The sequence below is a fragment of the Chinchilla lanigera genome, unplaced genomic scaffold (assembly GCF_000276665.1).
Source record: "Chinchilla lanigera isolate Chin_1 unplaced genomic scaffold, ChiLan1.0 scaffold00011, whole genome shotgun sequence".
NCBI lineage: Eukaryota > Metazoa > Chordata > Mammalia > Rodentia > Chinchillidae > Chinchilla > Chinchilla lanigera.
Genome location: NW_004955412.1, coordinates 10,256,381 through 10,283,082, shown reverse-complemented (window position 1 = coordinate 10,283,082; position 26,702 = coordinate 10,256,381). Strand labels below are relative to the sequence as shown.

The window sequence follows — 26,702 nt, the reverse complement described above, 5'->3', positions numbered from 1 at the left end:
CAAGGTCCTGAGTTCAATTCTCAGTACAAAAAAAAAAAAAAAAAAGAGTAACTCAACTCTTGTGAAATCAGGTTTTCCAGAGTGATGTGCACTTTTTAGTGGATCAATGTGGACACTACAACTGGACAAAATAAAAAGGACTTAAAGACACTCTTGCTTGTCATCTGGACTTAGAACACGACTGTGAGACCTGTAACATCTTAGCTTTGTTGTGTCAAAGGAAAGCTGAAGGCTTTTCTGGAACCCTGAATTCACAGATTTTTAATTGCCTGGTCAGGCACTAAGTTGAAATCTGGTTCTGATGACGGGCTATTACAACCTTATCACAAGCTGTGATCAGAAAGCAGGCATATAATAAATAGGACTCTGCTCAATAAATAGGACTCTGCCTTAAAGATGGTAAGACAAGACCGTTCTATGGATTCATAAACTATGAACATCATGGATGCTGGCTGAACTATCTCTATAGTTACAGATGCCCTTAGAAAAGGCTTAGCCTTTGATGAGACCATCTAAAGTCAAAGTACAAACTGGCTCTATATATTTGATACAAAGAATAATATTAAGTCAGGAAAGGATACATCACAAAATCTTTTCACTAATCCTTATCAACTGGACTCCTGACATTCTCAAAATGTCTCACGGCTACAGATTTGTGTTGAGCTTTCTAGATTGCTGCAGTTTGCAACAATGGATTAATAATCACTCCATTTCTCTCACCTTCCTCTAAACTATTCTGATAAACCCACCTTAGTAAAGCAATGTGGTTGTTAAATACAGCAGTCCCCAGAAAGGAGCTGATTTTTTTTTTTCCCTAGGCCATGTAGTAAAATATTAATCTGGAAAAAAAGAGGTGAGAAATAAACTCATTTTGGAAAATTTCATCCTGTTCAATTTCTGAACATGTCTTTCTAGTTAAGTACTAAAAATGTTTCCTATTAAAAAAATGCTTTTATCCCTCTTAAAGGCCTGTATGATGTGGAGAGAGGGTGACTGAAAACTTTTACTACTGAACAGGAAACACTGATTGTGTAAGAGAAAAAACAAAACCCAGCACCAGGGGAGGCAAAGAGAAGCAAAAGGATATTAAGGATTTTTGCTTCTCAGAACTATTGCAATAAGCTTGCCCCTCTTCCTAAAAGAAAATGTCCAATGTTGTCTTCCCAAGCTTCTGCGAGTCTTTTTAACTCAAACCTACTGCCAAGCATACACTCACACCTATCAGACTAACTGTAAGGCAGCAGGGGACAGCCCAGCTTCTGTACTATCCATGTAGAGTAACTCCAGATGTTCATCCTAGTGGGGAATGTGAATTGGTATGACGGGTACACAAAGTGCCGAGAACTAAGCGCCCTCAGTTAAGTCCATCTGAAACCAAGGCCTGAACTGAATTTTGGACTGGCCTGAGAACCTTAGAGTAAAAGGCTCCATAGTGGGAATCCAACCAGGGGCCTTATTAACAGGTACTAAGTGACTAACACATGTCTTGTTTAGGGTACCCTAACAACATAAAACTCTGTTTCTAGGGATATCCTATATGACATCCAAGATTACATTCCTCTGTGTATGCACCCTGAGCAGCATGCATGTCTGCTTCAACTTACTGGTTCTTTACCTGAATTGATGCCTCAGGTCACTTTATAAAACTTTCCTGAAACAGTAATAGTACTCGTGTACCTAAACTGTTTATATAAATAATACAGTTCACACCAACCTCTGCTCTCTTTCTGAGAATCTACAATTCTGGTGCATGCCAGGCACAGACACTGTGATCAGCTCCCATACAAACTGTGGACACTGAGTCTGTCAACCTTCCCCGGTAGTCAGCATATCACAGCTTACCAATCTTCTTGTTGAGGAAACAGTGTCCAGTGTGACCACCCTGGAGGACAACTCCTTGACTGTCCCCCTCTTCTCACCTTATCCCATGTACTATTTCCTTTTGCTGATTTTGTTTTGCTTGTTTATTTATTCCTTTCAAGACAAGGTCTCACTATGTAGTTCAGGCTGGCCTCAAACTCACAGCAATCCTCCTACCTCAGTCTCCTGAGTACTGGGCCTGTAGGTGTGCGCCACTATGCCCAGTTCCTTTGCGGATTTTGGCCTGTATCCTTTCACTATAATAAATAATAGCTGTGCGTACGTGTGTGTACGTGTGTGTGTGTGTGTGTGTGTGTGTGTGTGTGTGTATTTTGGCCTGTATCCTTTCACTATAATAAATAATAGCTGTGTGTGCGTGTGTGTGTGTGTGTGTATTCAGTCCTTTGAGCCCATCAAGAAAACCTAAACCTGGGAGGTCTTGTAAAACCTCAAAACAACTATTAATTTTTTAATTTCCTTTACAACTATTAATTTTAAAGAGGTAAACAGACCATCTGTATACTCCATAAAGGCACAGAAAGACATTATCAAAATTTAGTTATGTTAGCAAACAGAATTAATGGAGTACTTACGAAAATAGATCAAACCACTGTTGTTTTGTAACAGATTCCTGGCGTAAAAGCTTCAAAACAATTGGACGCATAAAATCCCACTTGTCTTCAAACTGAAGAGAACCTTTATTCTTTAAAAAAAAAAAAGAGTAGTTTAATTTAAATGCAGTAAAATCAAAAATGCCCTATAATTTTTTTTAAGAGAATGCAGGGATTCCTGCATGTGTGTATGTACGTACATATACACTGGGTACTGAACCCAGGGCTTTCTCACTAAGCTATATCCCTAGCCTTTTAAAATTCTGAGACAGGGTCTCACTAAATCACTAAATTGCAGAGGCTGGGCTTGAACCTGTGATCCTCCTTCTTCAGCCTCCCAGAGTGCTGGGATTATAGCTGCGTACCACCATGCCTGGCTGCAGGACTCACATTTAAAAAGAATTTTTCCATCATTGAAACCCTACAGGCTTAATCTCGATCAAGGAATCACAGAAAAATTGGAGCTAGAACTGTAGCTCAGTGGTAGAGCATGTGCCCAGGCCTGAGGCCCTAAGTTTGATCCTCACGACTGGGAGTAGGGAGGTGAGGTTGGGGTTTAAAAAGAGCATGGTGGCTCATGCCTATAATCCCAGCACTTGGGAGGCTGACGCAGGAGGATCACCAGCTCAAGGCAAGTCTAGACTACATATTTAGACCGTGTCTCAAAAAAAACTTTGGTGAAGAATTTGGCCTTGGCCAAAGAGAACAGAATGTTTGGTCTTTTCTCTGGCTTTTGGCAGATAATCTGGGCACCTGAAATATTATGTCATTTAAGTGTTTCTCTGTTTGCCTGGGGACCTTGAATCATACTGGATATACTAACATGACTTAGACAGGGGACTGGCTAGGCCTATATGGTCTTACAATGAGAAATTTGAGTCATGATATTAGTCAACATGGAGACTGAAATTACCCATGTGAGCAATGTGAAGAAGTTCCATAACAACTCTGAACAATTAAAGGCGATGAGCCTCCCTGTTGGTTATTACTTATATATACTGTCACACATTACGCCAGAAGATAAACATGTGCTGACTACACAAGGAGAGGACGACAGAAACCATGTCTGGAACTCTCCTAGACTTTGCCCGATGCTTCTCTTCCTTTGGCTGATATTAATCTGAATCCTTTCCCTGTAACACATAGCAACCACGATTACAGCCTTCCGTAAATTCATTGAGCCTTCCTAATTGGTATCATAAGTGAGGGTGGTAATTATGGGGAGAGTAGATCCTCTAATTTTGTAGTTGTCCTAATCTTCTCATAATATGTACAGTTGTCTCTTGGTACCCACGAGGGACTGGCTACAGGATCCTCCAGGGATACACAAATCTATGGATGCTGAAATCATTTATATAAAATGAGTGTTTGCCTATTTCCTACATATACTTCAAATTATCTCTACATGACTTATCATACCTAATACACAACATAAATGCTATGCAAATAGTTGTTATACGATGTTGTTTAGGAAATGACAAAAGCCTGTATACATTTAAAAATCTGTACATTTTAAAACATTTTCAATCTATAACTGGTTGAATCTTCATGTAGAACCATGGATGCAGGATACCTGTGCAATGGAAATCTATATAAAGTTTGAAAACTGAGGGGAAAAAATTGGAAAGATACTCATCTCATTTCATAATGCTAACAAAACCTTGCCACAAAATTAGAGAACAGCAAAATAAATGGAAATTCTAGGACAATCTTACCACAGAACATAAATGCAAAGAGCTAAACAATTAGCAAATCAAACAAGTGATGTATCAAAATAGTGGTTCCTCAAACTCACACACAGCCTACCCCAAGAATGTGAAGTGGTTCAACATCACAACAAACAAACAAAAATCACCAACTAATTATATTCCCAAAAAGAAAAGGAAAAAGACTTTCTATGTGTTACTAAATAATACTATTCCTTTCCAACTTAAATGTGGCTACAGGACTTACTTTTGACCAATGAAGTTCAACAGAAGTCTTTTATCTTCTAATATACCAGAATTTGTTTTGGTTTTGAAGACTGAACCAGGGCCCTTGCACATGCTAAGCAAGCACTCTGTCATTGAGATACAGCCCCCAGCACTCATCACAGACTAATCTGTTCATGTGCTGACTGCATGGAATCTGAAAACCCCCTGAAATCATAACCCTGAAACACTTTCTCAAAATATGGCATGAAGGCCATGCATGGTGGCACATGCCTATAATCCCAGCACTTAAGAGGCTAAGGCAGTAGGACTGTTGTGAGTTCAAGGCCAGACTAGCCTACAAACTGAGTTCAAGGTCAGCCTGAACTGCATAGCGAAAACCTCAAGAAGTTAAAAAAAAAAAAAAAAAAAAAAAAAAAAGATACGGCATAACAACCTACATCAAAATCATCTGGGATAGTGATTACACAAATAGATTTCTAAAACCTACCACAGACCTATGGGTTATAATCTCTTTGAGTTCAAAATGAGTATGTTTATCAATATCAAACTCATGATAAAACTACATACATAAAAAAGTTTGAGGGGTTGGGTGTGTTGGCATACATTAGTAATCCCTAGCTACTTGGAAGGCTGAGGTAGGAGGGTCACAAGTTTGAAGCCAGCCTGGGAAACTTGGTCAAATCTTGTCTCAAAATAAAAAATGAGAAGGGCTGGGGATGTAGTTCAGTGGTGAAGCACTGGGTTCAATCCCCAGTACCACATACATACATACATACATACATACATACATAAATTCACCTACTCATTCGTTCATTCATCCAAGGGCCTATGACCCAAAAAGGTTAAGAACTACTAATAGTCAGCACTATACAAGAGTGAAAGTAAGGACTGGGATGTAGCTCACTCAGCAGTAAACTGCCGTCTGGAAAGCATGACCCACTTGATTCATTCCCAGTACCAAAAAAAAAAAAGTCAAAAGTGATGCTTCTTGCATGCTCGTAGTTCATCCTAAGTGTTGTTACACTGCCTTGCTCTAAATCCCTGCATCAATCACAGAGTTAACATGAGGACCCATGGAAAACAGCCACTCAAAAATTCAGGGTCAGGATTAGCTGTGCTTCTTTCCCTCAGCAACTAGATTGTGTAGGTAGCTTTGTTCTCCTCAAAGCATCAGCTAATGAGAACTTCACCCAGATTATTCAAATTCCTGTGGTTTATGCTTTTGTACTAATTTTATGCCTAGCTTCATATTACTTTATGTACTATTATTTTCCTGTAACTCTCATTTCTTTATTTACTCTTCCTTCTTAATAAAAAGGGCACAAATAGGGGCTGGGGATTTAGCACAGCGGCAAAAGCGCCTGCCTGGCATGCGCAAGGTCGTGAGTTCGGTTCCCGGTACCGGAGAAAAACCAAAAAACTAAATCATGAAAAAAAAAAAAAAAAAAAAAAAAGGGCACAAATAAACATGAAAGAACTATAGAAAGAACTTCTGTTAAAAATTCTTGACTATGGCAAGAAAAATACTCTCTAATAAGAGAATATTTTCTAATTTCAGCTAAGTCTATTTTCATTAGTACTTTTGGTACTTTATAAAATTAAACAGTGTAAATCCTGCAATTAAAAATCAGAGCCAGGTATGTCTATAATACCAGCATTTGGGAAGCTGATGCAGGAGGATCACCTTGAGTTTGAGGCCAGCCTGGGATATATTCTGAGTGCAAACCAGCACAAACACTCATCCCCACATCAAAATGATACAGCAGAGGTAGCCAACTTGAGATAAACACTGGTTGGGCTTGAAATCCCCTGATAAGGCCAGGTAAAAGAAAATAGTTTTGTTCTCTTATCTGGTGAAACACACATACAAACATTTTCTCCTAATACTCAAGTAAAGAAGGAATTTAATAATTGAAAGTTTTCTACTAAACTTTTAAAATAGATTCCAAAAATAATTCCCAAGCAGTTCTCTGACCTATTTTTTATTAAAATGTAAAGTTTTTCAATAAATCATAACTGAGCAAAAGAACACTGAACCACTTCTCTCCAAAGGAAAATGCAATATTAATAAGGAAGAGAATCTTCAAATTATGAACCCCAAGTTATGAATGTCCACACTACCCGAAGTTGACTACTTCTCTATTAACACGACACCAACTTTCTTCTGCATGAAGTCCTTCACTATTATACAGAGTAGCAAGTATGTGACCAATTGCTAGTAAGTCTAGGGTTACGTCATAGGCTGGCTCTTTTCCACCAAGGCGACTTTAGCATTTGCCATACCCCTGCCTGTCTATTTTACACTCCTTACAGTACAACTAATTCTCTCATAGGCACTCTTCTCGAACAACAAATGAGCCATGGAGAGGCTAGTGGAGAAATGCTGATGGGGTAATATCTGAGAAACAATATTCTAGGCAGAGAAAGCAGCCACGGCAAAGATCACAAGGTAGGAACATGTTTAATAAGTGTAGAGACCAGAAAAGGTCAAGAAGTAACTCACCCTATTGGAATTACTGGGCTAGATCTTGTAGTGCACTGAAGGCCATTATAAAGACTTTAGCTTCTATTCTGAGATGGATAGCTATTAAGAGACTGAACAGGCCAGGTGTGGTGGCACACACTTGTGATCCCAGCAATCTGGGAGGCTGAAGGAGAAGGATCCCAAATTGGACTGCAGCCCAGGGATATAGCTCAGAGGCATAGTACCTGCCTAGCAAGTGCAAGGTCATAAGTTTGATTCCCAGTACCAAAAAACCCCAAACAAATCAAATTGGACCGTAACTTGAGCAACTCAGCAACTTAGTGAGACCTTGTCTCAAAAATTTTAAAAAATGGGCTAGGAATATAGCTCAGTGTGAAGGCTCTTGGTTCAAACAAAACAAACAAAAGAACTCTTTTTACTATGTTAAGAATATACCACAATGGGTAAGGATCAAAGCTGGACGTAGAAATGGGAGGCAAGATGGGAGATGACAGTAACTTGAACTGAAATGGTAGCAATGGCAGCAGGAAATAGTAAGGTAGGGAAGGAGATGCTGTAATTTTGAAAGAAAAGATGTGAAATATATATCTAGGAAAAAGGAAGAAAAAATGATTATGGACATGCAATATGATTGGGCTTGCTTACAGTTTGTGGTCATGAAATTAAGGGAAAAGCACCACAGTTATATATGTGTTTCCAAAAACATTCAGCTGCACAGGTGCTAGCCCAAATTACAAAAGATAGATTTAACCAGGGTTGTAAATGTTAGCAAGAAAGGGGTAAAGGAGTGGAAAAATGTATTGAAAGAAAAAATACACTGAAGGGAGTGATTCTGACTGAAAAGAGAATTCATGCTCGGTAAGGGGATGAAAAGGGACATAGAGACAATGACAGACAGACTTACTTCCAATGATGACAGAGTAAGAGCAAACAGGTTTCCCTTCCTGCCTAAACTAGAAAGCCAAAAGGCAAGCAGAACAGTGCTTCCTGAGGAAAGAAAAACTAAAGAGACGGGCCTGTAAATGCCCAGACGTACCGCTTGGACAGAGCGTCCAGATCTTTGCACAAAAGGGGAAAACCAGAGTCTGGTGGCTTCACATATTTAAAAGACAGAGCTTGGAAAGGCCAAGGTAACTAGAATTTGCAGCGCAGAACACTAGGGGAAGAAGCTGTACAAAAAGGGAACTCTGGTTATATGCACAAAGAACTTCTCAAACCTTTGGCTGAGTACTGACCCATACATGTATGTGAGAAAACTATTTGACACTGGGGAAAAACCATTTTGAAAGGAGGCAGAATAATCACCAATAGGCCCATAGAACTAGAATTAATTGTGTTCCCAACAACCAGAATGGAAACACCCCTAAAATGTCAGACATTGACTAAAGTCCTCAGTAGTGCTGAATCTCTAGCAGGGCTGCACAGTTAAGATGCTAACTGTCCATCAAAGGTCCATGTGGTAAAGGCCTGCTCCTCAGGGTGGCACCGCTGGAAGGTGATGTGGGCCTTAAGGTAGTAGTGCCTGTGGGAGTCCTTAGGTCCCCGGGCAGTCCCTGAAAGGGACTGTGGGACCCCACACCCTTCAGCTGCCTCCTCTCCCTTGCTTCCTGGGTCTGGAGGGTAAGTGGTTTTACAATGTCCTGCTCTGATCACCAGGCACTGCCCTCATCAGAGGCCCAGAGCAGTAGTCCCCTGATCAAGGCCTGCAACCTCCAAAGCTGCGAGCCAGAATCAACCCTTTCTAAGTTAATGACTTCTGTTAAAATGATAGAAAGCTGACTAAAACAGAAGCCCAAAATAGCCCTACCTTAAATATCATTCTGGACCCACCCTAACAAAACTTTAAAAATCAAACTGATTCTAAGTTACTAGAATTGGATTTTACCAAATCCAAAAATATTTCAAGGAAATTTAAAAAACACATCCTTGAACAAAATAAAAGATAAGCCAAGCATGGTGGTGTGGGCCTATAATCTCAGCAGTTGGGAGGCTGAGCCAGGAGGATTGCTTTGATTTTGAGGCCAGCCTGGACTACACAGTAAGTTCAAAGACAGCCCCTGTCTCAAGAAACAAAAGCAAAACAATTATCAAAAACATAATGCAGGAAAATATAAGAAAAAGAAAAATAAAAAAATTCAAAAGAAAATGACCCCAAAATGAAATAAGTAATGGATTTTGTAGACAAAGAAGTTAAGTCAGCAACGACAAATAAATATACTCAGCAGGGAGTTGTGGCACATGCCTATAATCCAGCTACTTGGGAATCTGAGGCAGGAGGACCACAAGTTCCAGGTCAACCTGCAAACCCTGCCTCAAAATAAGAAATAAAAAAGGGTAGTGATATAGTTCAGCACTCCCTGAGTTAATTTCCAGCACATCTTAAACAAGCTCCATGTACTAAAATGGTAGGGGAGCCAGACGTGGTAGTACACATCTAGAATCCCAGCATTTGGGAGGATTACCCTGAGTTTGAAGCCAGCCTGGTCTATATATGAGACCCTGGCTCAAAAATAAAACAAAAAAACAAAAAAGGTAGAGGGAGTCAGGAGGACTGCAAGTTTCAGGCCAGCCTGGGCAAATCAGCAAGATCCTATTTCAAAAAAAGAAAAGGCTGGGAATGTAGCTAGTCGTAGAGTACCCATGGGTTTGTTCCTCCATGCAGGAGTGAGGGAGGAAAATATAGACACAAAATATTTTAAAATGAGCAGCACTCAGGAGGCTGAGCCACGAGGATCTCTGCAAGTTTGAGGCCAGCCTGGGCTACATAATGAGTTCAAGGCCAGCCTGGACTACATAAGGAGAACCCATCCCCAAATCAACCAACAACCAAATATACCTCAAAGATAAAATGAATATAAGGGACCTGTGAAAATGTCAAATAATCTAACACAGGTAAAACTAGAATCTTGGAGGGGGTTGAGGGGAGGGATATTTGAAGGGGAAAAAAGGCAAAAATGTTTTCTAATTTGATTAAGGCTATAAATGTATAGCTCTAACATATTAAAGAATGAAGTGGTAAAATCAATGACTTGAAGACTCTAATAATGAACGGGCTGAAATAAAAGCACTAAAAGGAATGAGAACAGCCAGGTGTGGTGGTGCACGCCCGTAATCCTGGCACTTGGGAGGCTGAGGCAGGAGGATCATTGCAAGTTGAAGACCAGTCTGGGCTACAAAGTGAACTCGAGACTTTATCTCAAAAAGACACTCCCTCTAAAAAAAGGGAATGAGAAAGCAAGCAAGCAATAATAGGATCCTTGAAACTAAGACTACTGAATGGGAATTTAGCAAAAAGTCCACCGTTATGTCTCCCTTTTCATCACTTTATAATATCAACTGCTATTGTCTCAGGTACTGTACTATATATTCTAAATACTTTATAAGTATTCATTCATTTAATCTTTACAACTGTCAGGTGGTATTATTCCTGCTTTAGAGATGAAAAACTGTACACTGTAACCTAAAACTAAGATTATTTGCATAAAATTATAGGCAAGAAGTGGCAAGCAGAGCTGGGTTTCAAATCCAAAGAGTTTAGCTGTCAAGACACATTCTTAAATATTCCCTGGTTCTTTCCTGATGAGGAAGGGAGAGACTGCTAACCTGCGGGCCAGCTCCAGCGCTTGGCTTAATTTCCTCAGGCTGAAAAATGCAAAACTCTATAGTTATGAAATTACAGTACCTAAAAACTGTAACATGAAAACATCACCACATAAAAGAATTATACCTTTTTAAACAAGGTGTGGGAAGAGAGGGAGGACACTATTTTCAAAAACACTAAGCATTTCTTTTCATTCCAATGAAAACTCTCATATTATATTCCCTGTATTTTCAGGCTCCTTTCCTAAAGAAAAAAATTTTTAAACAAATTCTGACAATGCTTGTATTTTTGGAAATCTAAATAACTTATTTTAAGTATAAGAAAAAGTACTAATGAAAAAATTTAGAATTATTTTGGGAGTAGAAGGAGTCAGGAGGACTGTAAGTCTGAGGTCAATCTGGGCAGCCTGAACTACAAAGTGAGACAGACAGTCTCAAGAAACAAAAACAAAACAGAATAATTACCAAATCGTGTGTTTTCTGGTCATCCAATGAACCTAAGTGTGTACTGTGTATCAGGGCACATAAATGAAGGTCTTCAAAGAACTAACATTCCAGTACAGTGTTTCTTAAATTGTTGTCTATTGACTCTTGAAGCATTCCGAGATGAAGTCCTAAAAATCAGACTGACACAGTCAGAGGCGACCATAGGGACAAAGGATAAATAAACTCCTGAGCCCTTAGCCTGTTACTCAGTAAAAGTATGACTTGTGCTTTCCTCTGAGGCAGTCAGGGACTTTTAAGAGTTTTTTCTTGGCTGGGCATGGTGGTGCACACCTGTAATCCCAGCACTCAGGAGGCTCAGGCAGGAGGATCATACAAGTTCAAGGCCAGCCAGGGCTACAAAGTGAGTTGAAAGTCAGCCTGAACTACATAGTGAAACCCTGTCTCAAAAAGAAAAAAGAAAAAAGTTTTTGCTAGAAAATAGTGACTTTTCATTTGGGCCTACAGATGCCCATTAGGTAATCCAAGCAGCACAAAGCTTGACCTGCATTACCTTAAAACCCTGGGTCAGAGCCATGTGCATTTCTGCATTTTAGCATGTAAATCATTTAGGGAGTACTGTCTAAAAGTTGGCAAAACAAGGTTTGTTAGCCCTAAATTTACAAAACTTATCTCATCCTTCTTCAAAACTGAAGACACCATGTTGAGATTTATAGGAACATTCAGTTACCAATGAGCACTCTGAAGTTTCTAGCCAGTGCCCTAAAACCACTGTCACCAAAGATCCCAGCCGTCTCCACAAGACTGAGACTGCCAGAAACAGAAATAGTCATCTCACAGATGAAACCGCCCCCTTGAGGAGTAAGGGCTTCTCCCTGAGCCATGCTGCAAACCCAGAACTGACATAATGATAAAGTGAGCCCTGGCCTATCTCAGCTAATCCATAAAGCTAGTCTCATTCTTTTGTGAAGGGTGATCTGATCCTCTTCACCAGACTCCTTTAGCTTCTTTCCCCTTTAGTTCCTCAAACTTACACCCCTTTCCTATTCTCTCTTACTTCATAGCTCTGTTTAATAAACCTGCCTATGCCTCACACTGATGGGTCCTGAAATGCCATTTCTAGGGTAAGAGGTGAACGTACTCTGGGAGGCGAGCTGAGGTCTCCATCTCCCTTTGGAAGACCTTCTTGGACCCTCTCTAGTGATAAAACTATAAAAATAATTTGTTTTTGTTTTGAAAAATCCAAGAAGTTATTAGTACGAGTAGAGTCAGAATTAATTTGTATGACCCTGTAATCAAGCACTAACCATGAAGAAAAAGCCTGATAAATTAGACTATATTAAAATTAAGAACTTTAGTTCATTAAAAGACACCATTAAGAGAATACAAAAGCATCTTATAGAGTATAAGAAAATATTTCTAATGTATACATATATCCAAAAAAGTCTTTTATCCAGAATATGTTAAAGCTTCCTAAAAAAAAAGAAAAAGCAAGACAACTCAACGACTACCAAAAGGCTTAAACAGACATTTCACAAAGATAATATTTAAATGGTTAATAAACATGTTAAAAAGTACCCATCACCATTAATTTTCAGGGAAATACACTTTAAAACTACAATGAAATATTACTATGCACCACCAAAAAGGCCAAAATAGAAAAGAATGGTAATATCAAGTGTCAGAGACTATATCAACCTCTCATCCTGCTGCTTAAGTGTATACTGGTATGGCCATTTTAGCAAACTATTTAGCATTATCTATGATAGCTAAATACATGCATACCATATGATTCAATTTTACCCCTAGAATGTTAATCTTCAATCTCTACTCCTTCCTAATCTTGTTTATCTTTGAGGACAGGATGCCTGTAGTACAGAGGTCCCACTCAGGTAAGCTGGCCAAAACTGGCTCATCTCAGGTGGCTGCCTACTACCGTACCCATCAGACAACCTCCAACTTCATTACAATGCCACCTACATGCTCAATGACACCCTCCTTTCAGGGCCATGACACTTGACAACTGCCAGAATGACAACCAGAAAAAAACATAGAAGAAGCAGAAAGGTATCACTCCAGTTGCTGGTAAACCTTTGTCTATTCCCAGGAAGGACACATGTACTGGTCCTCTTTATTAAGAATATCCCTCCTCCTCACTTTTTTCACCCTCCAGTGATGGCAAACCTCTTAGCGCTTTCAGTGATAACAGCCCAGGGAGGAAGGCATGCCAAAGTTCCCCACCACTGCACCTCTCTAACTTCCCAAACCCCACTGGGTCAAGAAGTTGATTTGTCTTTGTGGCAGTTTCATATTTGCTAAGGCAAGTTTGCTCATTAAACATTGTTACATTTTACTTTAAAAATTAAAAAGTTGACTTGCAGGTTTATCTCTCACTGCTTTTATTTTCCCACTTTTAGTCTTGGCCAAATAAAAGTTTCCTTCACTGCTCAATTTCTGCTTGGTCTTTTCCTAAGAGACAAAAAGAATACAGTTTGAAGTCAAAGGTTGTTAACAGATATACTTCCAACTGGACTGCATACATATTTCTAACCAAGGCATTATTACAAAATCACAGTATCTTAAAAACCTGGAAATGATTCAAGTGCTCATCAATAGTAGAACTGATAAAAGCTGGGCATGTGATACATGGCTGTAATCCCAGCACTCAGGAAACTGAGGTAGGAGGATCGCAAATTTGAGGCCAGCCCGGGCAACTTAACATCCTGTGTCAAAGTAAATTTTTTTTTATTTGTTTTTTGAGATAGGGTTTCCCTATGTACTCCAGGCTGGCCTTAAACTTGTAGTGACCCTTCTACCTCAGGCTCCCAAGTGCTGGGATTATAGGCACGTGCCACCACACTGCGCTGCAAAGTTTAAAAAGGGCTGGGGATATATAATTCAATGCAAGAGCACTTACCTAGCACACACAAGGCCCTGGTTTCAACAATCCCCAATACAAAACAAAAACAAAAACCACATACATAACCCTACCCTTATGATTTGCACACATTTCTAAATATAAGCCATATTTCATTTAAAATTTACCTTAAAAACTGCCATGCTAATGTTGTTTGTTTAAATCATGAGTTTCTGGGGGCTTATTTCATTGGTAAATATATTTTTCTATTGTGAAATAACTGTAAGCTTAAGGAACTTACAGTTAATTGCATGCCTATATAAAGAATGCTGTATATAATAGCTTCTCTTCTTCCACTCCCTCTTCCATCTTCCATGTCTCCTTTCTCAATAATTCAGACCAAAATGCAAGGTTTCCCCCCCCGCCAAAAAAAGATATTATGAGCCGAGTATGATAGTATAACCTGTGATCCCAGGATTTAGAAATCTGAGGCATGAGGATCCTGAGTTCGAGACCAGCCTGGAGCTGAGCATGGTGGCATATGCCTGTAACCCCAGCACTCAGGTGGCGGAGGTAAGAGGACTGCTGCAAGTTTAAGGCCAGCGTGGGCTACAGAATGAATTCAAAGCTAGCCTACATTACATACTGAGACCCTGTCTCAAAAAACAAACGAAGTAGCCTGTGCTACACAGCAAGTTCAAGCCTGGCCTGGACTATGGACTATGAACTATGCAGCAAGACCCTGTCTGCAAAAAAAAGAAAAGGAACTATATATTGTATATATGGAAAAGGAAGAACACAAAATAAACCTTGTGTTGGACTAGAACTAAAATGATTGGGGTAAATTCATCATTTTTGATGACATACAAAAATAGGGAGCAATGTGGGCTGGGCATGGTGGCACATACCTGTAGTCCCAGCACTCAGGAGACTGAGACTGGAGAACTGCCGTAAATTCAAGGTCAATATCCAGGCTATACAGTAAGTTCCAGGCCAGCCTGAACTACACAGCAGGATCCCATCGCAAAACAAACCAAAAGCATAGATGTGTGTCCCTACCTCAGTTCACTGAGAGGGCCTGGAAGGATCAACATCCCAGTAGCAAGGAACATACCAATATCCACATCTTGATTTGGTAATACCAGACTCCACCCCCGCAAAAAAAAAAACTCCTTAGAGAACAACCCTAATTCCAAGGTTGGGGTAAGAGATGATCCTGGAAAATGTTTTATGTGCCAGGAAGTAGGAAAGCAGTCAATCTAAGCAGAATAAACAACAGTAACAAGTTTTAATGTATTTAACAAAGTATTCTTTGAATGGGGGGATAGCCTACAGCTACTGACCTGAATATACTTACCTTACAGAAAAGTCATGTATAAATTCACTGAATGAAAAACTTAAAAGGAGCTGAACAGGAAGGTACGGAAATAAATTGATATGGCCAATGAATGATGAAACTCTAAGGCAACGAGACAAAAAGAAAAGTGTACATATATATAAAATGTTCATAAGGTAGACTTCTTAAGTCTAGAGTGATGACTTAGTCATTTGCCAGCTGTGTGACCTTGAACAGGATATTTAGACTCTCTGTGTTTTAGCTACATCTATATAAAAATGGATTTAATAAAGTTATGAGTTTGAAAGGGCTGTTGGAAGAATTCAGTAATGTATGTAAAACGTTCAGAAAAGTGGCTGGCGTAAATAAATACTGTGAAAGCAGTGGCTATTATTAGTATATTAGTCCTCCAACTATAATTACTACTATTTCTAGTTCTTCTGCAATAACATAACTAACTTGGTTATAATTAGATGTGAGAATGAGAGAGAAAAAGAACCTTAAAAAGTACTCAAACTATTAAGGCCTAGTATCTCAAGTGACAGTAATCTACCCTCAACTCTCATAACTTCACAAAAGAAATACAATTTGCATATTTCAGATCTTTCATGTAAATTATGAGGCAACTATTACTTGAATCTGTGCCTTCTCACACTAGTACTTTTGGTTATGTGACTTTAAAACCATATTTGCCAATCCTCATTAACCAAAAGAACCACAAAACTACAGTAGTTGAATAGTGGCAATCTGCACCATGTTCGACCATGCTAGCCTTTGACAGGTGCCCCTCACCAGTGTACCTCCAGGCTTTTGCCTCAGAGTACAGACTGCCCAGGTTTCAGTTCCAATGTCAGCTCAGAGAGGGATTCCCAAACAATCTAAGAAAACTGTCCTTCCTCCATTTCTCTCTACACATACAGAGCCAAGGTTTTGAGCTGGGAGAAGAAATGTTTTGATATGGCTATGAGACTGAAATTTAAAGTTAGACTAAGTAGGACGTTCCTTTTTTAATGTTCCATTTAACTTTTTTTCCTGCCATGCTGGGGAATCAAACTAAGAACCTCATGCATGCTAGGCAAGTACTCTATAGCTGAGCTACACCACAAGCCCAACAGGACTAAAAAAAAAAAAAAAAAAAAAAAAAAGCTGTGGCTGAAATATTATCTGGCAGAGAAAGAAAATGCAATAGAACATAGTTAAAAGCAGCATTTGTGGAAAAAAAAAGTTATTTTCTGTTCTAACTAAAATAGTGCTGGGCATGGTGGTGCATGCCTAGAATCCAGCACTCAGGAGGGTGAGGCAGGAGGACTGTTGCTAGTTCAAGACCAGCCTGGGGTTCAAAGTGAGCTCAAGGCCAGTCTGAGCTATACAGCAAGAACCTGTCTCCATAAAAAAAAAAAAGAGAGACTAAAATGTCACTGCCCTTTAATACCTTTAATTAATATCCATCAGCTCCAGATAAAGGGAGATGAGTAAACATTTTTACAGGTCATAGGAGACTCTCCCATTTACATTTATCACACAGATAATGTAGTCCACTCTTCCTATTCCTATATGTTTTCTTATTCAAACATCTTTCCCTCCGTAGGCTGTGAGTATCATATGCAACCATGTCTCTGGACAGGGAACGAGTGAGGGAAAGCAGCCTAAGGCTCATATTCTTAGAGGTCCATCTCAAAATGGCAATTCCTATCAAACCTGTGAAAATCTGACAAGTTGGGATCTTAATGGGACTCTCATTTATGTTTAACCCGTCACATTAAGAAGAATTATCCAGTTACTAACCACATTTCTTGCGAACACTGATATCTTGGTATCACGTCCATACTCCTTGTGAAGCACATCCCTGACCCAGTGGGTCGCAGTGGCTGTTCCCTCTTCCATGTGTATCTCACCCCTAAGAATGCTTAGGACTTGTTCCCTTGCTGGAGAAAGGTAGTATCTCAAGCCAGGCATGGTGTGCCCCCACGCCCGGCTCTCTAATTTCTTGATAAACTGGACTGGATTTTTTTCTCTGCTGCTGTTTTCACAGGGCTCTTCATTGCATAATCACTTTAAGAATTTACCTCAGCCAGGGCTGGGGATTTAGCTCAGCGGCAAAGCGCCTGCCTGGCAAGCGCTAGGTCGTGAGTTCGGTTCCCGTACCAGAGAAAAACCAAAAAAAAAAAAAAACCACGAAGAATTTACCTTAGCCAAACATGGTGACACACACCTGTAACCCCTGCACTCTGGAGGCTGAGGCAGGAGGACTGCTGTGAGTTCCAGGTCAGCCTGGGCTACACAATGAGTTCAAGGCTAGCCTGAGTTACATGGTGCAACCCTGTCTCAAAAACAAAAAAAAAAGAAATGAAAGAAGTCCTTCCTCAAAGGACAGCACCCCCTCAAAGCTCTTCCCTGACCATCTAACCAAAAATAACAATGTCAGGCTAGGGACACAGCTTAGCGGCACAGTGACTGCCTGGCAAGCGCAAGGTCCTGAGTTCGATTCTCAGTATCAAAAAAAGAAAAACAACAATGTCATTCCTTCACTTCCTTACTTTTTTCAAAGTATTTATCATCATCTGACTTATGCTGTATATTTATCTGCTTACATGTGTACTGTTTCTCTATTCCACAAAAATGCAAGTTAAATAAGGGCAGGAGTTTGCCTATTTCAACCCTATCTAATTAGAATTTATCTTTGTTTTAGAATTTACAAATGTTAAATTCTTGCTCAAGGAGTACATTTGCTTTCCATATATTTAATGACTCATTACAGTTTCAATGAACATGATATTATTAACACAAATGTCCCTCATCCACAGCTATCCCACTAATCAGATTTTGAATATATACAAAAGAGAAATAATATATGAATAAGGGCCAAAAACGTTCCCCATTATTTGTACAACTGTATTTCAAATCTACTTACGTTAAAGTCCTTTCCCTATATTCTGAATTACTATGCTGCAACAATTTCAAGGAGTCCCATCCACACAAGATACAACACTGTATGCAGTCCTGCTCATAATGCAGCTTAACTCATCAATCTACATCCCTACCAAATCTTCTCCTACTCACCCTAGAAAAAGAGAACCCAGGCTTCAAAATTTAGCTCCAACGCTTTCTGCACAGAATTTTCCTTGATCATCCCACAAGGAATTATTTCTTCAGTCTGTGAGGGACCAGAAGGCAGTTGGAAACATATCTGAAAATTATACCTTTTAAGTAAACCATTAGTACTACTTAATCTTCTTCAGTATATAGCAAATTCCCAAAGAGGATGAATATTTTTATATATCTTTATATGTCTTTGTATTCTTCACGGTGCCTTGTAACAGGTGTCTAATAAAATTATTTTAATGAATAGATTCCACAGACACTTTGAATCACTGCTTTGTAGTGCAGTTCTCTTTCCTCCCAAAGGATAAAAGTTTCCATCGAGAAAAGTTTCGTTTCACATTTCAGTTTAGTTTGGACTCTCTTGGAGCTTGGCTGCACACCACTTTCCTCCCCTTTCTCTCTCTAGATTTGGTTAGGAGAGACTGGTTTAGCTATCAGCCAAGAGACCTTCAGCACACTAGTGAGCCACCAAAGCAGCAGCCAGGTAGGCGCATGTGAGAATGTGAGACACAGAGAGCTCCTCAGGGAGATGACCCAGCTGGACCGATCTCAAAGAATGTGAACTATCACTGGTATCTAAGCAGGACACTGATATGGTCAGAACTGTGCTTTGGTCTAGAGCTCAGATCAGCAGTAAGAGATAAAAATAGTAAAATCATTGGAGTTTAGGCTGTCCCAGAAAATAATGTACAAAGATAGAAAAGTGTTGAAGATTAAATCCTAAGAAATAATTATAATGAGAGAAAGCGAGGGAGGTCATTGAAAACCTCAAGAGACCTGAGAGACAACAGACCAAGGAGAAAATAATGTCACAAAAATCAAGAGAAGCCCCACACAGTGGCTCACGCCTGGAATTCCAGCACTCGGAAGACTAAGGCAGGAGGGTCACCAGAGGGTGGCCTGGCCTACATATTGAGTTTAAGGACAGCCCAAACCACAGTCAAAAAAAAAAAAAAAAAGATAAAGCAGAGGACGTGTGCAATAACACCAGAAACAAGGATGAATGTTATCAAAGAAGAATCTTATGTGGCAATCAGATGATTATTATGACTCCTAAAACTTGACAGCTTCAACATAATGGGGTGGGGTAACGTAAGGAAAAAGGTGAAGAATTACAAGGCAGCAAGGGGGGGCTGCTTTTCCAAGAACTGTGACAGTGAACAACGTGAAATAAAGGACACAAGTTGGAGACAGGAGCAGAGTACAGGTAAAGTTTATATAAAAAGATACATGAACTTTTTTTATAGCATGAAGTGAAAAGGAAAGTGAAAAAAACAAAAAGGGGACATGTCGCTAAGTCCTGGGGGAAAACGAGGACCGTGGAACGGGGAGAAAAAGGCAATTTAGGAGGTGGTTTGGAAAAGAGGATAATGTAAGGCAAACTTATGATACCAAGAGAATTAGAAGCACTTCAAACAGCTGGGCGATATACTACAAATTAGGAGGATAAGTCTTGGCAAAACAATTTCTGAACAATTGCTGTCCAATGTAGGATAATAAACTGGAAATGAAGAAAATGAGCATTAAGGGCCTAGATTGTAACTGCAAAAGGAACAAGCAGATTTATTAGTTAGATGTAATCTGCAATAAACGATGAAATTGTAGTATCAGAATACTACCAATGTTCTAGACATACTCTACAAGAAAAAATAAAAGTAGCAATATGTAAAGGCTTTTGGAGATATAAACCCCTAAACAGCTAAAAACTATGTATGTCAAAATACACTACACAAATCTGTAGGTACCTAAACAATTTCCAAGCTCCAGCAATAGTCAACTTGCTTTAAATAGAATACAATTACAGCAAATTCCAATTTTTAAAAAAAAAATTTTAAACTGCATTGGTTTCTGATATACAAGTTTCACATCAAGAAAGTCTAGTTCTATATATAATTTTGTTTTATATGTAACTATATAATTCAGGCTGGCCTTAAACTCACTTATGTAGCCTACGTGAGCCTTGAATTTAGAGCAATCCTCCTGCCTCAGCCTCTAGAGCTGGGATTTTGGGTATGACCCACCCCATCCAGCTTTACATCAAAATAAATCTTATCTTTCAAAGAATATTAGCTATTTCTCTAAACACTCTGATATCCACAAGTTCTAAGTTACTGATAAACAAAGAAAGTATCTATACTTTCAGCAGGACACTAAAGGCTTTCCTCTAGGATTGATTATGGTTTATTATTCATCATTTTTCAGGTACAGTTAACTAGTAAAATTCTAACAGTATTCTCGTTCAAACCATTCTCCATTTTGAACACTGGAATAATTTTGTCAAATATACTCTAGTAAAAGCTAACTGTACAATGTCAAAGGCATTTAACAAAGCCACTCCCCAGCTAGCCCTGTCTCTACTCAAGATACCAACAGCCTAATCCTACAAATTATGTTATAAATCTACCCTAACAGATCTTCACTACATTTTATCCAGAAGACAAACTTCAGTATTCCTAATTTATGATTAGTACTTTTTTTCTTTTAGTTATTTTGTTTTGAAACAGGGTCTTGCTATGCAGTTCACGCTGGCCTCAAACTCACGGCGATCCTTCTCTCTCAGCCTCCCATACTCTGGGATTACAGGTGTGCACCACCATGCCTGGCTCCCAGTAATAGTTTTGCCATAGCCAGCCTGGTTAAAAAGAGCTCAGATACCAAAGGTAAGTTCCAAACTGGGCAAAATTTTTGTTTCTCTCTGCAAGGTTTCTCTCCTCTCCCACACTCTATCCCTTAGGCTGGGAATGCAGGGGACTAGTTGTTCTCAAGGTGTACAGGGAGCTGTCTGCTGCTTTCCTAGCCACCGAGAGAATGGGGGAAGGGAATGTAGGCGTTTGTTTTTCTGTCTAGCCACTACTGTTCACTCTGCAGGTATGCCTTGTTGTTTGCCTTTTAGTGTGTACTTTGCTAAATTAGCCTGGCCTCCTCATATCCTAGTTTGTAAATGGCTTTTTCTTGGTTTGTGTTGCATTTGTTTACTATCATTTTTTTAAATTAACCTGGTCTCTGCTTACTGGTTTTTTTTCTTGGTCTGTGTCTTGGTGTAATGCTAGGATTAAAGGTACCCCATCCTCAGTGCTCCTTTCTGGGTTTACGTGATGTAGGGATTAATGGTGATATGCTAGGATTATCACCAACCGGAACAATGCTTGGGGCAGTGCCTGTGTGCCTGGCTGTGGGTGGTCCCAATAAGCAGGTTGACAGCCTGCATGGGATCACGTGCCTAGACACGGGCTTATGTCAACTGTCTCCATCCTTTTCTTTTTAACTAACTGGCCTTAAGAGCTAAGCCTCTAATTTTGAAGAAGAAAAGCGAGGAACCTCTATGAATTCTTTTAACTGGCATAGTGGCTTTTGTCCATTTTTAAATGCCCAAGGTACTAGGCATGGTGGCACACACACCTGTGATCCTTGTACTTGCGAGGCTGAGGCAGGATTGCTGCAAATCTGAGGCCAGCCTTGGCTACATAGTGAATTCAAGGCCAGCCTGAACTATACATTGAGACCTTATCTCAAAAAGAAAACAAAGACAAAAACAAAATGCCCAAGGCTTTGGCCAGAAGCAAGCACCAGCAACACCGCATTCTACGGTCCAACAGCCTGCCTGAGGCTTTTGTGCTTCCCTGACTTTTATGCTTCCTTGTTTAAATCCACATTAAGTTAAAGACCTATGCCTGGTGCCTGAGAAGAACACTGTTTAATATTAAAAACCTAATTAAAGTTACTGAGTAAATGTAAGAGATGTTTTCTCACATGATCTCTGGTTAAGTAGAGCTATCAACGGACTCAGAACAAATGCAAGGTGAACCATCAAGGGGTTCAATTAGATGGCTAAGGGAATTTTGCTTGGGGAAGTGCCCCTTCTTCATGGAGTTAAAGGACAGTTAAGGCCAACAAGTTAATGAACCCAAATATGGCTACCAAAATCCTTTCATGGGGGCGGGGAGGAGGGGCTCTCTTCTGTGCTTAATGATGAGAGCATTACTGGGACAGAGAAGTGTGTCTAGTCTGTGCTAGGGCTTCATGAGGGACGCTTTGTAAAACCCATTCATCTCCTGCTCCTGTGTCACACACCTCCTTAAAGAGTGCAGGCTTCCCTCTATAGGCCAAGACAAGCAGATGGGAAATCTATTGGCTCTCACAACCACACAGGATTTCACCAACACTGCCATTAGACCGAATTCTTGATGGGTGGGAAAGGTCTGATCCTCACAATCTAAAACAAGTACACCTTATCTACTACTGCAACATGGTTTGGGTCCAACAGGAACTAGGAGGTGCTGAGAGATGGGTATGGGATGACACTTTCAATTATGAGACTATTCTCTAGTTACAGTGTTTCTGCTTAAAACATATACGGTGGAATGCAATTCTTTCTTTATGTTCAGGCTTCTGTGACTCTTTATCGCAGGAAAGGCTCAAAAACTCAGGACAGCCCTGTCCTGCAATCTCCACTAGCTCTCAGGGAGACGAGGGTCTCTGAGATATGCAGATGTACAAGAGGCTAGAACCTATGCAAATGAATAGTGTGCTTTTAAAGGGGAAGGAAAACACCTTGTGGAGGTCATTCCCCCTTCAACAGAACCAAACTGGAACTGCAATACTCAGAATGGACTAGAAATGATGTCTGATAGGCTGGCTGCTCTTACCAGGGAGACAAAGAGATGTAAATGTACACATTCATCTTCCAGGGAGGGAGAGACACTCACGGGACAAGATTTCATCTGTCAGTCAGCCCCAGATATCAGGCATAATCTACAACAACTTCAGACGGGACCACAGACACGATGGCACTATGGCCCAGCTGCTGGACACAGCCTCTTCTATGTTCAACAATTCGGATCCAGGGGAGAGACAGAGAAAGATTATAGTTACTGCAATTGGTAATGCCGTAAACCCACTCCAGTCACCTGAGGAAAAAGCCAGCCAGCCAGGCAAAGGGTCTGTTTCAAGCGCAGGACCACTGAACACTGGGCACAAGACTGCACCAAGCCTCCACCTGGGCCTGCTCCACACGTGAGGCAGCTCATGTGCCAGCCTCCTGGCACTGGAGGTCTGACTGTCCCCACTCCCAGAGACGGGCGAGGCCAGCCAGAACCCTCATTTCCTTCTCTGACGACTGAAGAGGCCCAGGGAACCTGCAGTGTCACAGATATGCTGTCTCCTCCAAGGAGTCTGGGTACACTCAGACGTCACGAGCGAGCAGTTCACCTCCTTACTGACACAGGGCGGCTCATTCTGTCCGGTCCTCCTTCTCTGGGAAGCGCCCCTCAGGTCCACAGCCACGGCTGGGGCTGAGCACACCCCTAGGAGGAGATGCTTTACTCCTCCTCCAACGTGGCACCCTGAAGGCCAAATGGTCAGCCATGAGTTTCTCATTGTCCCACAGTGCCCTCTTCCTTGCTAGGAAGAGATTTACTGGAAAAACTGGGGCAGTTCTCAAATTCCAGCTGAAGCAAAATGGATTTTACTTGTAGGGACTACACCTAGGTCTCCTGCACCAAATTAGCCAACAAGTGGACTCTGCTGCATGGCATAATGGAATACCTGGTAGGGCAAATACTGCTCTGCCACTATTTATAAGACTCAAAGACCCCAGCCAATTTCTAACCAAAAGCCGTATCCAATCAAGAGAGGGATATAAAGACTTCCAGCCTCTCACAGACAAGTTACTATCAAGAGACTGAGATCACACAACATGAAAAGGCTGCTCCTGTGAGCCTCTGGTATACATACTGCTGAAGCAAGCACTCCTGTGGGCCTCTGGAAGAATTGAGATTTCTCTTCAAAAAGCTAGACTCCGGCGCCACTACAGAAGCATGGAAATCTGACCTGTTCCTCATATCTGGACCAATGGTGAAGGTCAATGGTCTTTTCTTGTTGTTTTCTGGCAAGTTTTTCTTTCTTCAACCTAGCCACTGAACCACACTAGTTGGAGAGCACATAATCCCCAGAAGGTAGGGTCTACAGACCCTTCCAGCTTGAAGAAGCTATAAGATAGAGACTTCTACTCTCAAAGCGCCCCACAAAGAATTACAGGGATTTGTGGCCCTCAGGGAGAAATGAGATAGAAGATTAGGGTGTGGCAAAGCTGGCTGGGTAAGTATATGGGACATGCTCATTACAAAGATCCTGGAACATGTGCACAGAACAGTTCCCAAACCCGTGCATGTGCACTTCTCACACGAACTCGAGCAGGTGATCAATATGATGACCTGGACCTGACACCAGCATGGGGCTTGGGATCCGAGCACCACCTCTCAGGATCTGCTCTTAGAAGTTCGCATGGGTTTCCTTGAGATCTGAACAGCATAAAAGGAGAAGCAGGGCATGGGGAGCTTCCTAGCATGGCTTTGCCTCATGACAGCCGGCCCTGTTTCTCCAGAGTGTTCTTTTATCTTTGCTTTTCCTCTTTCACTTGGCTCAAGCTATACCTGCAGAGCCAGTTGCTCCCCCACTCTTCACTTTTACTTTCTTGAATAATCTTGGCTATTGCTTTTCGCTTGTTTTGTTGAATTCTCTGTTCAGGATGCGAAGAACCTAGAATCCAACTCCAGAGGGAGATGTGAGCACCCCTGAACCTGGTAACTTTGAGTTAGTGAGTCACTTTTAGAAGCAGGCTACCGGGTAACACGTGGACTGCATAGTGAGTTCAAGGCCAGCCTCAATTACATAGCGACATCTTGTCTCAAAAAACCCAATTAATTCAATAATTAATATTTTAAAGATAAAATCACACTGTATAATATTCATTTCAAAAATCTGCTTTTCCCTAAAGTCAACATTAAATACTACAATTTTATTAAAAATTTCCCAATGTATTTTTGGTATTTGTCTTCAACTTTACACTAGCCTAAGTTACTAATTTTTCCATTGTATTATCATCTTACTTTAACTTAAAGTTATAGTACCTTTTTAATCCTAATTTTTTTATAAGCCCTTTTTCTATACATTTAGGTAGTTTTTTTTTTAATTCTATTGGTTTACATTGTAGGTGTTGACCATAGTTTCTATAATGTAACTACCAGGACATTAAAGAAAGTAGGTTTAGGCTTGTATCCCCTCCAAAAGGCTCTGTGTGAAAATAATGAGGCTCTGTGTGAAAATAATGGCTTGCTCTTTTCAGACAATATTGGAGAACACCTTGCCTTATACTCAAGTAATCAAGTGAAAATTTCACCAAGAACCAGGAAACCAACTATTACAATACATATATTTTTGAGACAGTGTATCACTATGTGCTAATCCCAAATCGGCCCTGAACTCACAATGTAACCACAGGCTGGCCCTGAACTCAGAGATCCTTCTGAATCAGCCCCCCAAGTGCTGGCCCCGCAAGTGTGCTCTCACACTTGGCTCCTCAATTTTGTGTGTGGAACTGGGGATAGCACTTGTGAGGCTGAGGCAGGAGAGGGAGGCCAGCCTGGGCTACATACCATAATGGAAATAGGCTGGCCCGAACTATGATACATAGAGAGATCCTATCTCAAAAAGTAAACCAAACAAATACATACAGGATTGAGACTGCAGCTCTCGGTGTGACAGTCCAATCCCCAGGAGGAGGGGTGGGGCACGACCCTGGGACAGTTTTTTGTTGTTGTTTTCTGTCTTTTTGACACACGGTCTCCCTACGCAGTTGAGGCTGGCCTTGAGCTCACTTTGTAGCCCAGGCTGGCCTCGAACTCACGATGATCCTCCTGCCTCAGCCTGGGATTAGAGGAGTGCACCACCACGCCAGGCTGGCACAGGAGTTTTAATCTTTTACTGCACACTAATTAAGTGCCAGAAGTGTTTCAAGCGTGAAAATTCATGGAATCTAGTTCTAGGCCTGCTCCCCGCCTTTTTTGGGAGACAGGCGCTCACTACCTAGTGCAGACTGTCCTCGAACTTCAGGCCATCCTCCTGCCTCAGCCTCCCGAACGAGTGCCGGGATTATAGGCGTGTGCCACCCTTGAAAACGATGATACATTCCTCTTAGTAAAATGTGGTCTTTATAACACACAGTAGTAGGCAACTCGCATACGTGTTTTGCTAAAAGGCGGCACGAGAGTGAGATTGCAGTATATTTTCATATACTTTCTATCACTCAGCCACGCTGCCTGCAGACACAAGGACGGGTCTGAGGGAGAGGTAATTCACCCTCTGTACTTACGCATTCCCGAGGGTAACCACGACCCCCGCTTCAGTCTTGCCAGGCAAAAAATGCCTACTATCTCCACAAGCACAGAGCACACTCTCCACCTTCCTCATTCCCCGAACTTTGTAAATCGTGACGGAAAATCCGCCCCTGCGGGCCCGGCGCTCCCCGGCCGGGCGAACCCTAACTTTGATCGTCGCCTCCTCCGCTGAGAACTTTGCGCCCCCCGAAGGCGGCGGCGGCGGGAGCAGCGGGCTCTCGGGGAGAAGGGCGGCGGGGCGAGGGGCCGGGCCGCGGCCCCCGAATCCGTCCCTCACGGCCGCAGACGGCCCGCCTCCC

At 41.0% G+C, this 26,702-nt stretch overlaps 1 protein-coding gene across 1 annotated transcript in view; it reads right to left on the bottom strand.

Moving 5' to 3' along the window:
* Positions 1 to 17,011, bottom strand: part of Cul5 (cullin 5) — a 70,085-nt gene extending 53,074 nt beyond the window's left edge. The window contains exons 1-3 of the mRNA XM_013510972.1: positions 16,913 to 17,011; positions 13,314 to 13,403; positions 2,454 to 2,563 (exon numbers count right to left, since the gene is read on the bottom strand). Of these exons, the coding sequence (XP_013366426.1) occupies positions 2,454 to 2,563; positions 13,314 to 13,403; positions 16,913 to 17,011 (299 nt within the window). The remainder of the gene's footprint in view (positions 1 to 2,453; positions 2,564 to 13,313; positions 13,404 to 16,912) is intronic.
* Between the last annotated feature and the right edge of the window lie 9,691 nt (positions 17,012 to 26,702).